Here is a 21,877-nt window from a genome sequence, read left to right as displayed (position 1 = left end):
GTCCCTCACCTCACTGCAGAGCCTGTGGCTACCACGGGCTGTAGCGCAGGCAATGCAGCTGTGCATGGCAGGCAGGCATCTTACTTCTAACCAAAGGTGTTATCTGTGACTCCAGCTGGTGGCACGGCATGAGCTCACTGTTGAAGGACATGGAGAAACAGCACAGTTGGCCTGGCACATTGCTTAGGTTCAACAGTCTGCTTTTCTGAGCAATCTCAAAGCCGTTGCATTCAGCGGGAGCTGCAGTGAGCTGCGCTTTCTTAGGAGTCTGCCCCCCGCTGCCCAGAGGCAATGACATTCACAAAGCCAAGATCAGCACAGCCTCACATCAACCACAATGCAAGCATAACCACTTAGCACCTGAATGGAGCCATATATGAAATCAGCCGGAGGTTTCAGTGCAGCTGTTAGCAGATGAGTCTCCACAACAAAAATTATAGCTACAACTGGCAGCAAAGCTCCTCTGTGGGTTGTTGGAAGTGACCAACTCAAAGTCAACAAGAAAGCAATGGCATATAGTTACTAAAACAAATATCATTGCAGTCACTTGCTCTAATGTAAGCCCAGACCTAGATACCCTACGTTAGTGCCAGTAGAATAATGACTGCCCATCATGGGTACGGCCCACACTGTTCAGCGTTTCCAAATGACATTAAAATAATATGTTTTTCTATAGCATGCAATGAGAAAATTCAGTAAGTGTCCTGCAGAATTAAACTCCTCAAAATAAGCTATTATGGATGAGGTTAGCACAAGCTCTTCAAAGTAAGAGTCTTTTAACAGGAGTAGATGTATTTTTGTAGAGGCCTTAGTGTACCTTAAAATTTCAAGTACTGTACAGAAAGCAATAGGAACAAGGATGATTATGTTCTAGAAAGAACATGATGTCCTGTAGGCTTCACATTTTGGGCTGAGCACATTCCTTCGGCTTTCTTCCAAGAAGAAACCAAAGTAAAGTCCTCAGAAATAATTGGGATATCAGTACAGCTAGCTGCTCTTCCTGTTTCCATCAGGTTTCTCAAGCCTTAGCTGGAGAGATGATCTCAGGTGTGTGCATGCAGTCCTTGGCCCGTGGCTTCAGAAGAGCACTGGATGCTGCCAAGGGTGGAAGTGCTTTTTTTTGTTTTTTTAGAGAAGTTTATCCACTGACAAGAGGACAAAAACATCCGGTCCATTTTATGCATGCTACTCAACAGTGACTTCCAAACTTAACAGTTAACTCTAGTCCACTCAGATGCAAGCATCTATTTATCACTTCCTAGCATTATTCAGTTCATGTTTGATTACAGTTTTAATACTGTTATAACTTGTATATACATGACATATGTTTATTATTACTCTGTGTCATCATATGGAATATTATACCATTCCATAGTGTGGGATGTATGCTCTGTTCCATAGACCCTCTCTGCTACTCAGCTTCTTGCAGAATTGCTGCTTATTTTAATTGACCTAAGGTTGTAGCATCTCTGATGCGTTATAGGATTTATCTTCACAATATGTGAAGAAAATAAGATGAACGCACAGGATAGGGGGGAAAAGCATGCCAATCTCAAGCCTTCACATTCTCCCTGAAGGAACTGTGAAACTACAAATAATATCCCCATTCAGGGAGACGTGTATACACACACACACACACATACACAGGGTGGATAACAGGTATATCTTTTTTCCTTCAAAGACATGTGGCAAACCAAATGGCAAATGGCATTAGTCATCGTACACAAATGTCTTTGTAACAGTCTGCTTCCCACACAGGTGGGAACATGTTACCATCACCTGTGATAACATGCTGAGAGATGCTGGACATAAATAGGAATAATGTTTGCTACAAGTTGCTGGGCAAAAGCTACTTGGCACATTTGTGAGACCACGAAGCAGAGCTCAACCCAGGCAAGGCTGATATCCATCCCTCTGGCTGGCTCTGAACCAATTAGAGGTTTAGTGTCTGATCCTGCAGTGTTGTGAGAGCTAAAATGACGCTGATAGGGGGGGCCTGGCATATTGCAGAATCCAGCCCTCAGGAAAGTAACTTATCCATTAAGGGAAAAATAAATCCGTGTATGAAGGACTCTGGTACTACAAGTATTGGTGGTTTCCAGTAGCACTCTGGCTGAGCTGAGAGCTACCCACAGGTAGAAAGGAGGGCAAGCTCCTGCTGCTGTGACCCTATTAGATCTAGATGCAGACCGAGGGCGATTGGCTGAAGGAAGGGATTGAGGTGTATTTCAGCCATCATCTTGACAAAGTAAAGTCTAGAAAGCTTGGCTTAGGAGGGAAGCACAGGGTGAAGAGGTTGTTTCCCCTAGGAAAGAGAAGATTCAGAAGGACAATTTTTAAATCTATTTTTAAAATATGTTGTCCACCAAGAGCTGTGGGGAAAAACAATTGACTCGATTCGCAGGTTACATACTGGAGAACACACAAGCTCTACTCCTGTTTCCCTGTTCCCCTCCAGACTGTTCAGGGCAGAGGCCTCCCCTCAGCTTATACAGCAGCCAGTATAAATAGCCCCGTAACATCGGCTGCGCTCAGAAGATGTTACTCCAATTCAAATATTAATAACTGGTAGGATAAATGTCTTCTGTTGGTGGCTGGAATCCACTAGTTGTCTGCCTGGAGCATTCGCTAGTTGGAAAGCCCACTTGTGCACACCAGGTACTACTGCTCACGCACACGTTTTGGCCCGGCTGCCCTCGGGCAGGCAGCATGCCACAGGATGGCAGCCGTGCACCTTGCATAGCGCTGTCGCACAGACATTGTCTCAGGGCCCTCCCTTTCTGTGCTGGGTAAAGCAGCTTGGGAAAAAAGTCTCTTTTTAGGGAAGCCACAGACTTTTAAAGATGCCTCAGCTGTGTAGCTATGTCCTGATATTGAAATCTCACTTTACAGACAGTCTCAGCATTTTTAGCGTAGAGCTGGAGCTATGGCACCTCGTTTCACGGTGACATCCAAACATTTGGGCTTGACAGTTAACATACCCCGAGCTGAAGCTGTGAAGCAACTGCAGGCAAACAAACACTCTGCTAAGCTTAAAGACTGGAATTAATAGTGCAATACCAAACAAATCAAACTGGGAGGACCACTCAATATGCTCAAGAACAGGGCAGCCACTCAGGGTGGCCTGGACAGGCTGGATCAACAGAAAACTCAAAAAATTCAATGAGGACAATTACCAAACCCTGCACCTGGGGTGGAAGAACCCCCTGCAATGATATGGCCCTGGGGTCTGGGCTGACAGCAAGTCGAGCATGGGGCAGCAGTGGCCCTGGCAGCAATGGCAAAGCCAGCAGCGTCCTGGGCTGCGTCCTCCTTTACACAGTACTTGTCAGACGACACCTGGAGTACTGCATGCAGTTTTGGGCCCCCCAGTACAAGAAAGATATGGATCAATTGGAACGAGTCCAGTGGAGGGCCCCCAGGACAGTCCGGGCTGGAGCACTTGCCCTATGAGGAAAAGCAAAGGGGCTAGGGGCTTGTTCAGCCTGCAGAGGGATGGCTGCAGGGGGCCCTAAAAGCAGCCATCCCATACGCAGGAAGAGGCTTCGGGGAAGAGGGAGCCAGGCTCTTTACTGAGGTGCACGATGGGAGAACAAGAGACGGTGGGAACTAGGGGAGGTTCCAACCTGATATAAGGAAAAAACAATTCACCTGAGGGTGGTCAGACACTGGAACAGGCTCCCCAGAGGGGCTGTGCAGGCTCCATCCTTGGAGGTTTTCAAGACCCACCAGCACACAGCCCTGAGCGGCCTGGTCTGGTCCCAGAGCTGGCCCTGCTTTGGACAGGAGGTTGGCCTTGAGACCTCCCGGGGGCCCTTCCCACCTGAATAACTCCATGACCCTGTGAAACTGCCCTCCTGAGCAGGAACGGTCAAAGAGCTGGGGATGCAAAAGCTGGCTCTGTACCTCATTGCCTGCATAACTGTGTGTGAAGAAGAGCAAACCTTTTACACAAAGTTAAAAATACTATGTGCAGACATGAGCACGTGAGAAAGAAACGAATCCTGACCAGAACTTCCCATTGCTGCCACCTACAATGTAAAGTTGCAGCATCAATGACCGTGTAAGTGGTATCTAACAAATACATTGTCCATGAGTTCTCAGTAGCAAAGTAAAATCACACACAAGACCATGGGCAAGACCCTGTTTTCCTTGAACACCAAAATCTTGGGCATTGCCATATGGAACTTCTTTAGAAATCACTAGAACAGAAAACTATAAATTAGCATTGTTTCACAGTTAGCAAGAATGTCACACACATTTATTAGTGTATACAAAAGCAAGAAGAATAAGCATGTGGAAATTCTAAGAACCCATTAACAAACACAAGGCCTTTACAGTTGATGGCATTTTTTATTATTTGCTCTTTCTTTTTTTTAAAATAAGCACATCATCGGAAGGACCTTTCTTTCCCTGCACCACAACACAGCAGTACCAATGCAAGCAAGCAATGCAACGCATCAAGGTGGAAGAGTGAGGAGACTGAGAAGCCACTAGGAGCTCCAAACTTGTTCCCTGTTCGCCCAGGGACAGCTCAGCCATGCACAGAGGAAAGAGGAGCCAGCCTTAACAACATATCATTTTCTTCTAAATGAACCACTTGCCACATATTGCTTCTGCCAGATGACACATATCTTGCAAAAGAAAAAAAAAAAAAGAGATTACAGTCTGGTTAAGGGAAGGCTCCTTACTGCTTTTACTCTTTTCTCTTTTTTTTGTGCTGTTGAATGAAAAGGGCAAATAATGCTGTCTTTAGAGGAATTTCTTTCAGAGTTGCTCTAAGCTGCCTGCTGGTAAGAGGTCCAGCAGGGCACAGAGAGGCCAGCCCCTGGGGTTTCTCTGTTTCCATAGCTGGGATATTGAACTGGCTTCCATCCACGGATCCTTTCTTAAATTACTTGAGTCAACCCATGAGGGTCCTACAGGATGGGAGGAAAGACTGAACTTACTCCAGACTAAAGGCTAAAGGCACCTTCTGTTAGCCCTAAAAGCATGAAGCTAAGGATGGTTTTGGAGCAAGGTGAAAACGAGGGTCTTCCTCTATTGGGTGCACCCAAAAAGGGTCAAAATGGGTTTAAAATGGAGCATGACAGTCATTTCAGTAAGTGCACAGAGATTCACATTCACCACTGTTTTACGTATGATGGAAGTAAGGCAAAATGTCTCTCATCACGTAACATTAACAATGGAAAAGTACTCTAGTGAACAGATCATATACGCTCCTCATATTTGCCTGATACACAGTGCATGCGTTTATCACAAAAAGCAATTCTGCAGAGCACTTCTCCTTCAGAAGCTGGATGGCCATTTTGTGCATTCAGGCTTCTTAATGAAATTCTGAAGGGCAGAAACTCAAATACTGCTTCTCAAATTCTGAGTAAGAGTAAGAGGAAATACTGAGTTTCTCACACGCCAGCTTTTCCAGGAGGAAAAAAATTACTGTCACAAATCCCAAATTCACCCCAAAAAAATGACTTGCCTGAAGTAGCTATCTATGATTTAGTTATTTTTTACTTTGCATTTGCACAACTTCCACAGACAGTATATATCATAAAAGAGTAGGTAGAGTAGGAGTCACAGCAGCCTTTTGGTGTCTAACTTCCGGTGGTTTCAGAGGCAACAAAGTTCCCCAACACTTTTCTTCATCTGAGCCTAAATTTCACACTTCAAATTACCCTCCTCAGGTACCAACATCAGCAGTTCCCAAAAGGTGCTTGTTTATGTAAAGGTCTAAGGTTTTATTTAAAAAATACGACAAATATTTTTTCATTGGAGTCATAGTAATTCCTGTTGACTCCTTGTTCCCTGCTAGCGCCCTGCCAGAGTACTTTTGCCCAGCAGTGCGTTACCTAATGTTTTCTTAGGATCCTCCTCCTGCATTTTCTTGTGACGCCGAGTATGACCGGCTTCGCCTTTACAAATAATCCGGCTGATGATTCAAGCTAGTTAGTCTCAGGTCAATTGTAGAGATTTTAGCTTCCAAGCAGCTACTCTTCAGTGGGTAAAACGGTGGCGTGAAACGTGGGACAAAGATGTTGTCTCCTACACCAGATCACGGAGAAGCATCCATAGCATCTGAGTAAGGGTTGATGGAGGCGTTACAGCTGCGGTCTGAAAGTTCGAAAAGTCGTGACTCAAAACTTCTAACTGCTCTTTCCGGTTGGGCAGGTAGGTGTTCAAACGGGCTAAGAGGTCTTGAGGACCGGCGTTTGCCCCTTCATAAGCCTGTGAGGCCCTGCTAAAGCAGGTAGCAGAGAACATGATCCTAACGGGTGGCAACGGGGCTCCCCGCATGGCGGGTCAGCGCAGCGCTGAGGGGAGCACACCGGGGCCCCGTCCCCTGCCCAGACCCCAGCCGGGGTGTCCCCCCTCAAGGGTGGCCCAGAGGCCCCAGCCAGTGCCGGAGGTGGCACCAGCAGGTTGCTCCTGCGCCCCCCTGTCTTCCCCAAGGTCAGGTGCTCCGGGGAAGCCGTCGCTCGGCTCTAAACATTTCCGTGTGGCCGCCCCGCGTCGCGGCGGCGCAGCCGATGACCTGCGTCGCGGCCGTTGCCGGCAGGTCCAACTCCCTCTTGTCGGAGCGGCGGGCCGCCCTTGCAGCGCGGGCAGGTGGTAGCCCTGCCGCGGCCGGGGTGAAGGTGCCCCGGCCTCGCGGGGCTCTCCCGGTTGTCATGGGAACGGCGTGGCGCGCCGGCAACACCCCCCCCCAAAAAAACGCCCAAACGCAGCCAGGGCCAGAGCGCGCGCTCCTCCCTGCCCCGCCGGCAGACCCCGCCGGGCCAGCAGCGCCCGGCCACCGGCAAAGGGCTGCGACGTGGGAAGCCACGCGGCAGAGAGCCGGGCTCGCTGCGCCCGGAAAAAGCCTAAGTAGTCGTCCTCGTCCTGCCTCAAAAAGGACAACGTGCGCTGCGGTAGCGAGCCGAGCAACGCTCGGTAGGCTGCGCGTTTACAAATAACGGCAGCTCCTCGTACAGCGCAATTATTTCCTTGCCGGTAACGCTCTCGTCGTATCGGGCTGGTTATTTTATTTCAGCTGTGCTGGTTTGCAGTCACGGCGAATTAAGAGGTTACGCAAAGTTTGTCTTTTTCATGTTGCAACTGTCCCTGTATATTTTAGGTAATAAGTAATAGCTCCATGAATAATAACCCTAAGGAACCACTTTTGTCATGGAAAGATTTTGCCTCGTTTTGCGAACACTCTTTTAGGCGAATCTTTTCAGGTAAAGGCAACAAAAAGGTTGTTGGGAGTTATTCCACCGGACAAGAGTTAACGGCATTTTCATCACCTAAAACGGCGTTGAGAAAAGCACTGCAAGAGGGGGATCAGGAAAAGAGCAGCTACGACCTGTGTTTTATGCTGTCATTGAATTTATAAGGCACACCAGTGATAACAGCAAGCGCAAAACAAAATAAATACTCTGTTACTATTTGGCTCTGGAGGCTCAATATCAGTGACAGCATGTGTTATCAGAAGAAGTGAAGGGGAGCTGAGAGACCCGGCATCAGGGAGTCGCACTCCAGAATTGCAGTCTCTCTTTGCTTTGCAGCCATTAATATTTCATGGAAGCTTTCCATCAGGCAACTTTTTCCTTTCTCACTTTTTTTAAAAACTTAGGATTTCAACAAAAGAAGATAAAGTGTTAAAATACACTTTTTATAACATTTTCATTAATGAGTTAAGCCTCATTTAGGGGGGCTTAGCAAATCTTTAATGTAGTGTAATGCTTAACTTGAACTTTTGTCCAGGTCGGGTTGCAAAGGGCACTTTGAAATAAGAATAACAAAAGTTGCCGTCAAGCTCTCTTTCCAAGAGCTCACACAGTATAAGTACCTTTTCTCCTGGGAGTAGTTTATTTGGCATAAAAACCAGAGAATCTTAAAAAGTAGTTTTAAAACTAATTGTAGTGCCTCAGTTTTCAAGTGCTCCGTTTGAGTCACCAATGATTACTCCAGTTTTCAGTCAGTGCTGATCACCCATCCTTGGAATATCCCAGGTGTCCCCTTTTGAGCACATAAGCAGCTGTACAAGATGAATAAACAGGACTTTGATTGATTATTCATATGCTGCAGTTAAAAAATTGTTTTATGAAAACGTGGTTCACTTGTGCATTCATGGTCATACAAACATACGCTTTATGCCTGTGCATGCACTTTTTTGGTGATATTCAGATTTTAAATCGCAGGAAGCACAAAGCACCTAGCATTTTGGACTGCCCATCTTTAGTGGGTTCAGAATCAGTGCACAGACCTGAAGGAAACTGCATTTGTCAAGGCTGCTCTTTTACAAAAATAAACAAAATTAGCCCGTTGGAAAGAAAAGGCTAGATGGTTCAAGAAGTGAACCAGGAAGCTACTGAAAAGAACTACTATATGGTTTAGAGTAGAAGTAAGACCTTTTCATGATATGACATATATCCATGTACCCTGTGGTTTCTCTTTAACACAAAGCCAGGGGTGGATTTTGTATTTGTTGCACCTTTTCGGTACATTGGGAGAAGAGGTCAAGACCCTAGTGCTTCCATTATTTGAAGGCTGTAGAAGGCACTGCTGAGAAATATCAAATAGCCAGCTGACTAGAATAGCCGTGTGCTCAGACAGCAACAGCAGAAACTTATATGTCCATAATACTTTCCCTCTGAGAATCTCAACACATTTCCTAAACACTGGGTAGCAAACTGGGGCTTGTAGTCATAGCTTGTAATAGCAGGCAGGATGGAGACACACTGCCCTAACTAACCACCAGAAATAAAATTCTGATTTTCTCTTTCATTAGACCAGATTTATACCATTGATTTCAATCTAGGTATGTGGACATAATGCACAAATCCTGCCTACGGTGCTTCAGCAGCAGCTGTATGCTTGATCTGCCATTGCTTTGGAGTTTGTAAAGATGTGCAGAACGGTGCTCTCCTCCTGAGTTCTTAAAACTTTATATCACTTTCTTCTCACTTTTCATTGATGTAAATGTTTATCCTGGGGCAGTTCAAAGGTGAATACTGAGACTGGTGTGTGTCATCCTCCCCGGAGAGCTTGTGCTGCGCGCACCTCCAAGGTGAAATAGCTCTCGGTCTGCTCTGGAGAAGCCAATGCTGCTACTCGTGTCACTCCCATACCCTTCATTTGGACAGTGTGTGCAAAGGGGCATGAAAATGAAGGCCTTACATGTGCACCCTTCCTACTCAGGGTTGGTCGTAATCAGGCTGTGACTTGCTGAGCGTCACCTATGCCCAGGGAAGACGCCCACTTTTCTGGGTGGGCAAGACCTCCTTTCCCTTAAGTTTTTTCCTCCTAATCTGCCTCGCTGCAGTTACAGGGCACAACCTCCCCCTTGCAACATTTGCCTCCCCTCCAGTATGGACAGAAGCTCTGGGTGGCACGGACATGCATGACTCCCCCAAATGCCCCCGATCCCAGGGAAGACCCAGGGCAGGCAGGCATCACCTGCTCTTTCACAGGAGTGTCCACTTGTACCCTTCAAACCTGCCCTCTAACAGCAACACTTTGTCTCTGCCGCATGAGAACCTCATTCTGCAGAGATGTTTTAAGATGAATTGTCTGTCCTGGTGTCTCTGTACAAGTGAACACCAACATACCCTTACGTGAACATTTGCTAGGGGCCCGGCGTTACTGCATGTTCAATACAATAGAATTGCCTATTCTATCTAGCATTTTTATCATTTCTAGGAAGGAATTTGTTCCGGTACACTTGATCGCACTGCCGCTATAAGACGGAGGCTGCTCAGCCTAATGAAGCAGCCCAGGCTTTTGGAAACGTAGATACAATTTTCAAGTTATTAACAACGGGCCTGGATCATGCTGTAGTCTGGAAGTCTGTAAAATGTCAGCTTTTATCACTAAGTTACTGCAGCACAAGCGCTTAGCCCTGTGTGTTTTCCTACATTTATCTGCAGCATAACTAAATAAATATAGTAATTGTTTAAACAAAGGGACAAGGAAAAAAAAAAAAAAAACACCTTGCTCTGCCACCAGACTCCCACGGAGTGAGAAGGTCAAATCCAGGATTTTGTTTCTCTCGTGGCCTGAGCCTCCTCAGGGCTTTCTGAGATAATGTAGCTACTCTGAAGTAAAGACTCAGACTAGACTTATTAAGAGTCTGGCTCTCAGACCCCTTTACATTTTTGGTAACGTATCTCTGTAAAGACACTTGCTTAGTTCAGTAAATTTTAAAAGCAGGAATGCTCACCTCACCCTCTCGTGTGCATAAATCTCTGCAATCCAGATATGCTATTTTTTCCCAGCTACAGTGTAACAATTGAACTCTCAGTGAAAAAGGGTAAAACTTACTACTTCAAAGGGGAAATAAATTTGCTTTTCAAAAAATCCCGGTTGGTCCCAATTTGAAGACAACACAGCCATCAAGTGGAAGCCCTGTGCATTCCTTAGAAACATTTTTCACGAAAATATATAACAGATTAGCTCAGTATTAAATATCAATGAACCTGTACACAGATGAATGCAAGCCTGGAGTGCACTTTGCTCCTTAGAATAGCGTGAGGTGTCTGCGGTCCTCTTCTTCCTGCTTCCCTTCTGTGATTTCGGCATGGCGGGTGAATAAAGGCATTATTCTTGATGAGATGCACTGCAATCCCAGGGCACTGATCCTTCACTTGTGCCTGACGGGACTTTTCAAAACACTAGTAGGCAACATCTCCTCTTGTGGGTGTGGCTGGTAATTCTCCAGTTGCTCTGCCAAAACCCTTGGAGAAAGCAAGGAGTCCTACTGAACAGTCCTCTTGCCTGCCCGATCTACAAACACTGATCTAGCTGGCACAGGGTAGCTGTAGCACTGTCCTCACCGGCTGAAACGAGTTGTGCCTGCCAGGGTGCTGTACGGGCGCTTTCTACAGAAGAGACAGAGGTGGAATAGAGAAACAGCAGCTGTTGACAATGTCCGTACCAGAACTTTTAAGGGTTTATATCAATAATTTTAAATCCCCATTCTGATGACTTATTATGGTCCCACCTCTGTGCTAGGGATTCATGGTTTATGGCAGGGAGGGAGAGTCTTTTTGGAAAAAACAGCCAGATAGAATGCCTAAAAAAAAAGAGCCAGTGAAATCAAAGCAAAATCACCCAGTGAAGGCTCTCAGCCCATTTAAGCTGTTATACCTGCCTCCTTGCTGCCACCTTCACTGTGAAAGGCAACATATTATTTATGCATTGCTCATGTACCTGTATGTACACAGGAAAAGAAAGCGGCAGTCTTCATAGCATTCCCCTTCTAAATGCTTTTGGCTTTGTCCAGCTCTTCATGTTATTTTGATCTAAGTTGGGTGGTTTTGGTATTCAGCCTGTGTACATTACTCAAGCTGCACAAGATTATATGGATTTAAGCTCCTCTCTCCTTAATACAGCACTTTCACATAGGCACATGTTAACACAAGTGATCCATCAGGGATTTTAATTAGTTTTTTTTCTGAATAGAGAATGGAAGAAAGCACCCTGTGAAGAAATTAATTGTGTAGGGTTGGGGCTTCCATTGAATAGGATTAACTTTCCTTGAGACAGTAGCAGTCTCACATAACGGCCAAAGGCTTTTTACTGCTTTTTTGTAATTTTCTTAATATACAGCAGATCTGCAATTAGCAGAAAAATTACTGGAATGATCAAAGCAATTCAGACACCTGAAATGACACTATCAATAAATAAGCATCGAAAATCTCTTTTAGCTACTAAAACCTGGTTTTAGCTACTAAAACTAAAAAGGATGGGAGTGGAAACTCGTGCTAGAAAACTTTGGGAACAATGTGTTATAAAATGGGGGTTCCAGTGCTGGAAAGAGGACACGCAACTAAAAACATGTGTGGCTGAAGCAACCAAACCTGAATCATTTTCTACTGGCATCTATGACTAACGTGATTTTCATTGAAAAGCCCCCTCTGCCCAGGACAAAAGTGAATAAATGATTTGCTGATTTTAGATCATTCCAGACTGGTTTTCAGGAACAGCCTACTGTGACCTTAAGCGAGGGAAATTCCCCTAAAACCATTATGATTTCTGTTTGCTGCTGCAGCCGTAAGTTCTACAGTAGAAAATGCAGCTTCTCCGCTCCTCTCTTGAATGCAGAGCTCCCAGCTCAGCAGTAGGTGCTGGCTTCCCCCTCCAAGGACTGGCACTGCAGGCTGGAGGTGCTCCGAGGCAACTGCTGGGTTATAGCTTTCCTCCAATTTTTGCACAGAAAGGACCACCCATTACTGAACAATAAACAGTGTACTGCATAGGAATTGCACAAATCAGGGGTCAAAGCGGATGTGGAATGGGTGGCTCTTCTAGAGAAACATTATTTCTCATATCTCTTCCTTTACTTTCTGTCAAGAAATGTTTTTAAAGCTAACAAAAAAAAAAACCTGCCCCAAAATCACAGTTTTGCTTTTTTTTCTGTATATTCTATTCTGCTTTATTAGTCTCCTGACTTTTTGAGCAAGTCTTCCTTCTGTTTCCTTTTCCTTCATCTCTCCCTCCCAACTGTGGGCTGCAATCTCCTCTCCACTCCAGCCCCTCATCACCATCTTTCCCCTTTCCTCTGCGTATCGCTTCTTCCTTTGCTCACTGCTACCTCCTTGTGCCATCGTCTAGGCTGCTGCAGTTGCCTCCTCATCCACCTGCATGTTCCCCTGTTTAGCTAGGCTCTAGCATGGCGTCCTCACTAATAAATTCAGCATGGACTCCAGTGATATTATGCCATGGGTGCTTGATTATCAGAAGCGGAATCTGAAAGGCATTTTATGCAATTTGTGGGATACTGCATATATCACAACTTCTGCTGATATTACAAGTTCCAGTCAAAGAAAAGGAGTATTTCCATATACATTGCCAGGCTTCTAGAAATGTTGCCCGCTTTAGAATGGTGGCAAGCGAAAAAGCTCATCAGCACCAAGTCTGCTCAAGAAGTCAGGGAGCCAAAGTGACTGCATTGACTCCTAGCATGGGGTCAGGATGCGGCCACGTCAGGATCAGCCCTGAATGCACATGCTTAACCCCCCCAGCTGAATTGTCCATGCACCCATATGTCCCTTTGAACTGTTGGCTCAGGGTCCTTGGTTGTCAGAACCAGCTGTTGTGATATGTTTCTGTGATGCATTTGTATCATCCTTGTGGACACCTAATGTGTGTGAGATGTTCCCCTTGCTTGTGCAAAGTCGAGACCAGTTTACAGGTGGCCCTAGCCATGCCTAATGCAGCTTCCTGATCAGTGGCAACAGAAGCTGTCTTGGCTGCAAGCAGCTGAGTGCTTCTCAGAGTACGGCAGAAGTGCACAATATGATGAAGGATTTATTGTTTAAAGATCCTAAACCACAGTGGATAATGCACTGCCTACTCCTAAGGAACAGCCTTCTCCCAGAGAGTTTATAGCTCAGCCTGCAAAAAAGAAGTCAGCAGGCTCTTGTTTTACCTCTCATTCAAGTGAGCAAATCCACATCCATATTTCCTCTCCCATAGTCCTTCTAGGCATTCTAGGAGAAAGACAGCATTTCCACAGACAAAATCAAATATCCAAGTTTTCTGAGTCCAGATGAAGCTGTCAGCAATCCTACTGACAGGAACACAGAAAAATCCAGACTAAATCATGTTACTCCGAAATGTGGAATTATGATCAAAGTCTTCTTGATGATTACATCTTCAGACCGGTTAAGAATCTCTCGATCTTGAGCATACCCTGCTTCCATCTATCCACCTCATAGGAAGCACTTGAAGTGGCAGAGTTCCTGTCAGTGATCTTTCTTTCCTGTTTCCATGAGGTGGTATCTGTTCACTTCATAGACATTGAAATCCACACTTCAAAACTCTTCTGAGACATTTTAAACCTATGACTGGCAGGTAACCATGATTAAACGCTGTCAGCAGTTCGGAGGAGAACCTGACCAGCTATCAGTAATTCCCACAGAGGAGTGGTACTCTACCACTGCCTAGCAAAGTTGGGTGAATGTTTAAGAGAAAAAGCAGGCATAAGAAAAGACCTCAGTGGCAATGCAATCTAATTACAATTCAAGGCACTGATTCATTCTCATACACTGATTTAATTTTTCACTTCGTTCTCAAACACTAAATGCTTACCTCATTGTGATTCTGCACGGTAAGACAGTGTGGGTGGTATGAATCAGCAGCTATTTATCTACTAGTTTTACTTGCCTGTGGTTTTCTCCACTTCTAAACGTATTTTCCAAAAACAGACTATGTAAAGATCGGAAGGAAATGAGACTTTATTTTATCCAATTTTCCTAGTTAACAGGTGGATTTGATAAAGATTGCAGCAGTGACAGAAAGTGTCTGGTAACTGATAAAAGGAAACATTGCAACTACGGGGTGTATTTTCAAAACACTATTAAACTGTTAGATGACTGTATGAGACTAACTTCGAAAAAGTATCAATGCAGTTGGGTGAAAGGTTTGTTATTATAACCCATCTATGCATCATTTGAAACATGCTGGTTTGGGGGGTTGTTAGTAATAATACCATCATGGGTTCATCTCTTTGGACGAATTATTTCTTTGCTGCATCAGAAAAGCTGCTTGATTCTGCTGGACGTCATCTTGCAGTCTGGTATAGCTGGGACAGTTCTTTTACTCATAAGTCTGCATTAAACCTCTAGCACTAGCAAAGGAGTCCTATAGAGCGTACCATGTTTGTACGTACCATTCTGTGTTTTCATCAAAATGTATTTACCAATCAATTCATTGAAAAGATTAATGAGCAAGTTCAATCAATTCCGGTAAGTATGCTATTATTTTAATTACTTCAGCCACTTTCAAAGACTGATGAATGTTGGGCTTGAGGCTGGACAAGTATGACTGTCTAAAACCACTGAATTGAACTGTTATTTGGAAATACATCCAGACCATATCCTTCTAAGCTCCACCTTCCATAGGCAAAGAAATTATGCTTGGCACGAGACCAGGTGTGTAAAAGCAGGTAGGTTTTGTTTGCGGACCTGTGAGGGAAGAACATTCAGACCATTTGCCAAGTTCAGATTTGAAATACCAGACATACTAGCTTCTTGGCTTCATTAGTCTTCTAGTATAAACTGAAAAGCTGAAAAATGCTTATATGATTTTACTTTTCCAGGATTGCTATACCTGCTATGCTATGCAAGGAGACCTAAGCTTAGATCACCTCAGCCATTTTCCTTCATAATAACAAGGCTTGTTCTCCCCCAGGTGCATAAATTCAGGCCCGAGACCTGTTTTTCAGACCATACTTCTCTGACCCTCTCTCTTTTCCCCACATCTTACCCTGGCAAACTCCTGCCCCTCATTTCCAATACCTGTGCTAGAGATTTGTGACTTTTGCTTGACATTCTCTCTTATCTTCCTTAGTGAAGCTCCGACTCTTCTGAGCCACTCTCTGCAGAAGGCAAGCTGTAGACTTCTCCTCCAGACTTCTAATAAAAGGAACATCTTGCTGCATTGTGACCTCCTCCCTCCGAACCGTACCTTGACAGCGCTAATAATTCAAAAAGATACAACTCTGAGTAAGAGCCATTAAGTTAGTGTGGTTAATTTTTATCTGTTTTAACTTACTTGTTACTTCATTGCAGGACAGCCATCCCCCTAGAAAATCAAAGCTAACCCTTTTCAAGCCTTAACCAGTGCAGCCAGAAAAATAATTTGAATAAGAGCATAACGTACATTTTTCTGTAGATAATTGGTAGCTGAAGTAAAGGCATACTGCAGATGATTTTGACACTTTAGGGACAGCCTGCACCATGTATTTCAATGCTTGCATATCACTCACCAAAACCACACAGAAACTAAACAGAGTACTGAATTGATAGGAATGTTTCTGTGTTGCAGGGAGCAGAAAAGGATAGCAAGTATTCCTGGAGATAACATTTCCTGGAATGCCAACATTCAGAATTTTGTTTGGATTTTGATGGATAGAGCCCAAATGCTATCAGCTAAGCTAAACTTGAAAGACAATCTTCTTTTGTTAGCTGCAAGACAGCAGAGAACTAAAGGTTCTCCACTCTTCAGTTCCTGAAAAAAAAATGAGGGGAATCAATAGTTAGAACTAATGAGGATACCTCAATGTGCTTTATTCCTAATGTTTTATGACTATTAAGTTCTCATACTTTATGTGGAAAAGGCAACATCACTCCTTTTGATGTAGGTGGGAGTTTGAAATGCAGGAGAAGTGCTGAGTCTTCAATTCAAATCTCTTTTACTTATTTCAAACTCATACAGTTAACCTTATCTAGGAATTTTTCATGCAAATAATATCTCCAAAACAGAAAAATCCAAATAATTCCATTGATTTGGGAAAAAATGGTGACATTACAGATATTCTATTTATTTTATCACAACTGTCAGCAAAAGCTACAGAGCTGAGAAAATAAACACAACAGGAATGTTAGCAATAGGATTTTCGTTGTGATGCATGATTAGATGCTTAGATACTTGTGACCAAATTCATCTCACAGTAACCATATCAGAACAGTTACAGCTTGGATAAGTTTAACCTTCAGTGTTAAACATTAGCTAAAAGTTGGACTGGTATTTCTGGTATGTTCCACAGTAAGTCTGTGGAACATGGATTAAATATTTGATTTTAACATGAAAATGTCTGTATCCTCCATTTAAGAAAATGACAGTTTTTCCTACCTTGCTAAATTCAGGGAGTATCTACAGAATTAAATCACATTAAAGTAAATTTGCTTACCTTTACCCTATAAAAGTCTTATAGAAGAATAGCCATCATCTGTCAGACCAAAAATCCATCTAGCCAAGTAACCTGTCTCCAACTGCAGCCATAAGAAGTTGCCTATGTAAGAGTAAGAACAGGACAAGCCTATGCGATACTTACGCCTATAACGTTCTCAGCTTCCCACTATTTTCAGTGCAAGGCCTTCTGAAGACAGGTGTGATGTCTGTGTACATAATACACTCCGTGGATTTCTCCTCCATGTACTTATCCAGTCCTGCCTTAAAGCTACACAAACTCGTAGTGTCCCCCACATCCTTTGCCAAGGATCAGCCAAGAGGTCAGCTCCGACCCTGCTGGTTTCATTTGAGGTGTCTTGTTCTGGTACTTGCAGCAGTGAAACACTGACCTTTATCCACCATCTCCATTACTTGTGCTGCTAGAGATCACCACTATATCCTGCCTCAATCACTTTTTTCCAGGCTACAGTCCTACCTTACTTAGTCCCACCTTACTTGAAGGGAGTACTCTATACCTCGTCACTCTTGTTGCTCTTCTCTGAACTTCAGGTCTATTGTAGGCTTTCTGAGATGGTGGTACGTGAACTGCACACAGCAGGCAAGTGTGGGCAGACAGAGGATTTATGCAGTAGCGCAATGACATTGTCTCTTTTCTCGAATCTTTTCCTATTAATTCTTAACAACTGAATTTCCTTTTTGACTGCTGTTGAGCACTGAGCTGATGTTTTCATGAAACTGTCCATCATAAGCTGAAGATCTCAGTCCTGAAAAGGACCAGTGGGTAATGCCAAGCCCAGAGTCCACCATTTCATATGTGTGGACTTTTTTTTATCCCATATGCATGGATGTTTCCCTTTTCTTTGTTTCCTCACAGATGTCAGAGGTCTGGGCACTTACAAATCATCACATTTTCTACAGATTCACAGACAGGAGACAAAACTTCAAAGTAAAAAAAGGGGACTGAAGGACAAGGGAAAATGTGGGAAGTAGTACACATACCACTCTGTCAAGATGCAATTTTTCATATAAATATATCTATGTAGGTATGTATTAGTTTAATGTTAGATAAAGTACATTATCACTTTAATTTGCAGCAGGCACTGAGCTTAAAACATTTAGATCTAAATCACAGACTTAGTAAGCAACAATGCATCCTGAGGCATCTGTCATTAACATATGGTAGGGCTACTGACTAAGAGAAACTTAGTGTGCTCCTATTTTCACTTAATTGTCCATTAAATGATCAAGCAGTTTAGAGCAGAAGTTTCTACTGTCTAACGATGGAAGATTAAATAATGACCTAAACCAGTCAATGCTTATTATTATAAAGTTTATTATTTTCTTGTTTATTTGGTGTGTTTCTACAAACCTATAGCTGGAATGCCATATTTTAGAGGTGCTGGACACATATTCTGGACATGGAACAATCTTTTCACATTCTAAGGGCTAAATTCTTTCCCATTGGTGCCTTCACTAGGACTTGCTGCCCTTGGGCAAAATTTGGCTCTAATGTCTCCTGATGCTTCAAAATAATTACAGTCTTACCGGACAAATTTTCCAACATCTTATAATCAGTGCTGAGAAATGACACTGTTTGTCTTTGCTTGTACCATCATTCAACAATACGCTAGGAGAACCCAAATGCTTCTGGCAAGATCTAACTGTGCTCTGAAAACCACAGGGTCATAGCTGAAAGTCCAAGAGTCTCTGCCAAATCTGCTCCCCACCATTTGACATAGATGGAGCATGGACAGGGATGGAAATATGCTCCATTGCTAGAAGTCTGCATGCAGGTGCTACTCTGCTTTGCCAGGATAATGGAAGGGGGCCAGTGCAAGCAACCAAAGCCAGGATCTGTCCTATGCTAGTTGCTGTGCAGGGACACATTAAGAGATGGTCCTTGTGCCCCAAAACCTACAGGCTAATGTAGGGTCAGGTGGAGCTTCATATGGATGAAAAGCAGGATGTATTAGGCAACAGGTTGTTACCATATCACATTGCTCAGGAAGATATGTGCTGTATCAGGTACTGTTTCTGCCCTTGGCCACCCGTTCTGTTCTCCCCCTTGACCAGGATATCCCACTTTAAAGTGAGGGTTATCCCAGCCCTTACTTAGCCGTAGAAGTATGTAACAAACACGTTCCAGCCTCTGTCTTTGGCCCTTCTCAGACTGCCTCACTGGTTGGGGTGAACAGGGTCATTTGCTACCCGTCTGCTGGGAAGCAGACAAAGAGAAAACAGAATGGAGAAATAAGTAGGAGGCGTACTGCCCTTACCTTCAACTGGGCAGGCTGCGGAGCTGCCTGGATAGAGAAGAGGGTGTTCAACCTGTCCTATAAACAGATAAAACAATTTAGAGCAAGTGGGGAGTAAAAGGAGAATCCTAAATGTGAGTTATAACTCATTTTTTCCGGATCAGTGTAGCTGTGCTTCCCCTCTAATGCAGAGCAGTCTGCAAAATTGCAATATGGTTCTAAATAGATGAGAGAGATAATGAGTAGGAAGAGTGAAGTTGTGTGAATCATTGAGTGGTCTATAGTGTAATAAAGAAATTGTTTTTCCTTAGTAGGTAAAGGCAAGCAATATAATTCATTGTGTAAAAGAAGAGAAGACGCTTGGCAGCTTGACACCTGCACTAATGAAGCCAATACCCTTCTACACTTTCTCTTTTTGGCTGGTTCTCTTTTTGGCTGGCTTCCTTGGCTTATGCATTACTAACAGGTTTGTGAGAAGTCAGAAGAACCATACACTCATTTTCACCAGGGAAAGCACAATTCGCAACTGCAGCTGCTTGGCAGATATCCGTGATTGTGATTACAGCCTGGCAAACTTGATGTGCAATTGCAAAACAGTGTTGCCTTCCACCATGGAGAAAACGAGCTACCACAGCAACCTGACCATTTGGTTCACAGACACCTCTGTGCTGGAGATGCTCCTTAACTTTACAAGGGTATGTGATTTGAAGCTCTCCTTCTGTGGCACCACTCCTCTCCCGACAGAATATTTGGCCATCTGGGGACTGCGAAAGCTCCGGGTAAACAACAAGGTCAAGGGACAATTTCCAGAGCAGAGTGTAACCATCTACAGCAGCAGCAACAATGAAAAAGGGGACCCGCTTGCAGTGCACAACAAAGATGGGCAAATGTTTGCATATATTTCTTTTCTGGATACCTCTCTTTTCAATGGATATTCTTTGTTGAAGTCCTACAGTGTGGAAAATGTTTCTAGTATCACAGAGCACTTTCCTAGCCTGCTATACTCTGATGTTTTCTCAACATCAGGTAACAAGAGCTATGTTGTAACATTCATTTACTGAGCTGTTTAACATATTCAGCAGCCAGAGACGTGGTACCTGCTAAGAGAAAGCTCAGACTTCTGTAAATCTATTTCATTTGGCCAGGAAAAGCCATTATGGGGTGGGCAGTTTTGACTGCAATAACACTTTACAAGGAGGTATTTAAAATGACGCCGACCCATCAAACCAATTCAGTAAACACTGACTAACGAACAAAGAAAATGTGAAATGACTGTTTTAGAAAGTATCAGTATAAATTCTGTCTATACATTGTATGCTAAGAATTGAAATCTGCTGCCAATTTTGTTTTGAGGCTGTGTCTTACTCAGATAGAAAAAGACATAACCAAGCACCTCCAGGTCTAAAACAACCTGAGCTTCCCGTAGAATCACTCAGGTTGGATGGGACCTTGGAAGGGCTCCAGCCCAACCTCCTGCTCAAAGCAGGGCCAGCTCCTGGGTCAGACCTGGCTGCTCCGGGCTGTGTGCAGGTGGGTTTTGAAAACTTCCAAAGATGCAGCCAGCACACCCCCTCTGGGCAACGTGCTCCATTGCTTGTCTGTCCTCATGGGGAAATTTCTTTCCTCATATTAAGTCAGAACCTCCTCGTTTCAGTTTGTGACCCCTGTCTTGTTTTCCTATCGTGCACCTCCGTAAAGTGCCTGGTTCCCTCTTCTCAGAAACCTCTTCCTACGTATAGGATGGCTGCTTTCAGGGCCCCCCCCACCCTCTTTTCTCCAGGCTGAACAATCTCAGTTATATGCTCCAGCCCGGACTGTCCTGGGGGCCCTCCACTGGACTCATTCCAGGTGATCCATATCTTTCTTTTACTGAGGAGCCCAAAACTGCATGCAGTACTCCAGGCGTAGACTACAAAGAGCCAAGTAAAGGGGAATAATCCCTCCCCTTGGTCTCCTAGCTGTGCTCCTGTTGATATAGCCCAGCATGCTGCTGGCCATCTTTGCTGCCAGGGCACACTGCTGGCTAAACAGCCTACTGTCCTCCAGGCTCCCAGGGCCTTGTCTACAGAGCTGCCCCCAGTCAATATAAATGCACAGGATTGTTCCTTCCCGGGGCAAGGTTTTGAATTTGTCACTGCTGAATTTCATGAGTTTCGGGTCGGCGCAGTCACGGACATTTAGGTGTTACATGTAGTAAATTTGCAAAATGTGCAAGTCTGACAGATGATGGGTACCTTGTAAAAAACAGGGAATATTCATGAATTTCTGAAGCAGTGGGGTCTAGGAAGTGGAGCACTAGCCGAAAGACGCAATGGCTTCAATTCTCAGCCTTGCTGGTGGTCTGGGGTAAACGTTTCCCTTTCTGCGTCTCAGGAAACCATGTATGAACAGGAACAATGTCAGTGACCACCTTTGTAAAGTGTTTTGAGACCTACTAATGGAAAGTGCTGGGTAAGAATTTGGTATCAGCTATCACTGTTAGATAAATGTACTAGATCCTTTTTTGTTGTTGTTGTTTACATTGAAATAGCCTTTATGAGGCTGTATTTTCATATGCGGTCCTTCAAAGTTCATGTTAGAAATATCTGCCTGGAAAAAAACTAGGACAGCATGTGATACAGTTATGACCCCATATTAAGACTGCGTAAGATGATATGAGAAACAAATTAATTTGGGCTTCACATAAGCTTTGGGGATAGAAAGACTTAACGTTAATTGAAATAACAGTCTTGGCTGCATCAGCACAGACAACTCATAGACCCGGTATGTTGATTCCATGTTACGTTTCTTCTTTTTCTTGGGCAGCTGCGGGGGTCTGATGTGCTTGCAAGTTACTTAGAGATGAACTGAGAGTGATGGGATGCTCTTGCCCTTTGCTACCCGATTGGAGCTGGGAACCGGCTGCTTGGGCTGGGTAACACAGCCTCATATGCAAGCAGGGCAGG

At 44.1% G+C, this 21,877-nt stretch overlaps 1 protein-coding gene across 1 annotated transcript; it reads left to right on the top strand.

Moving 5' to 3' along the window:
* Positions 1–15,402: 15,402 nt before the first annotated feature.
* EPCIP (exosomal polycystin 1 interacting protein) lies at positions 15,403–19,993 on the top strand. The gene is made up of 2 exons (XM_009667607.2): positions 15,403–15,488; positions 19,244–19,993. Exon 2 carries the CDS (start codon positions 19,316–19,318, stop codon positions 19,991–19,993), a length of 678 nt encoding a protein of 225 aa, XP_009665902.1. The 5' UTR covers positions 15,403–15,488; positions 19,244–19,315.
* The last annotated feature ends 1,884 nt before the right edge of the window (positions 19,994–21,877 follow it).

The sequence above is a fragment of the Struthio camelus genome, chromosome 1, assembly GCF_040807025.1.
Source record: "Struthio camelus isolate bStrCam1 chromosome 1, bStrCam1.hap1, whole genome shotgun sequence".
Taxonomy (NCBI): Eukaryota; Metazoa; Chordata; class Aves; order Struthioniformes; family Struthionidae; genus Struthio; species Struthio camelus.
Note: the sequence above shows the minus strand (reverse complement) of the source record. Positions and strands in the feature narration are given on the sequence as shown.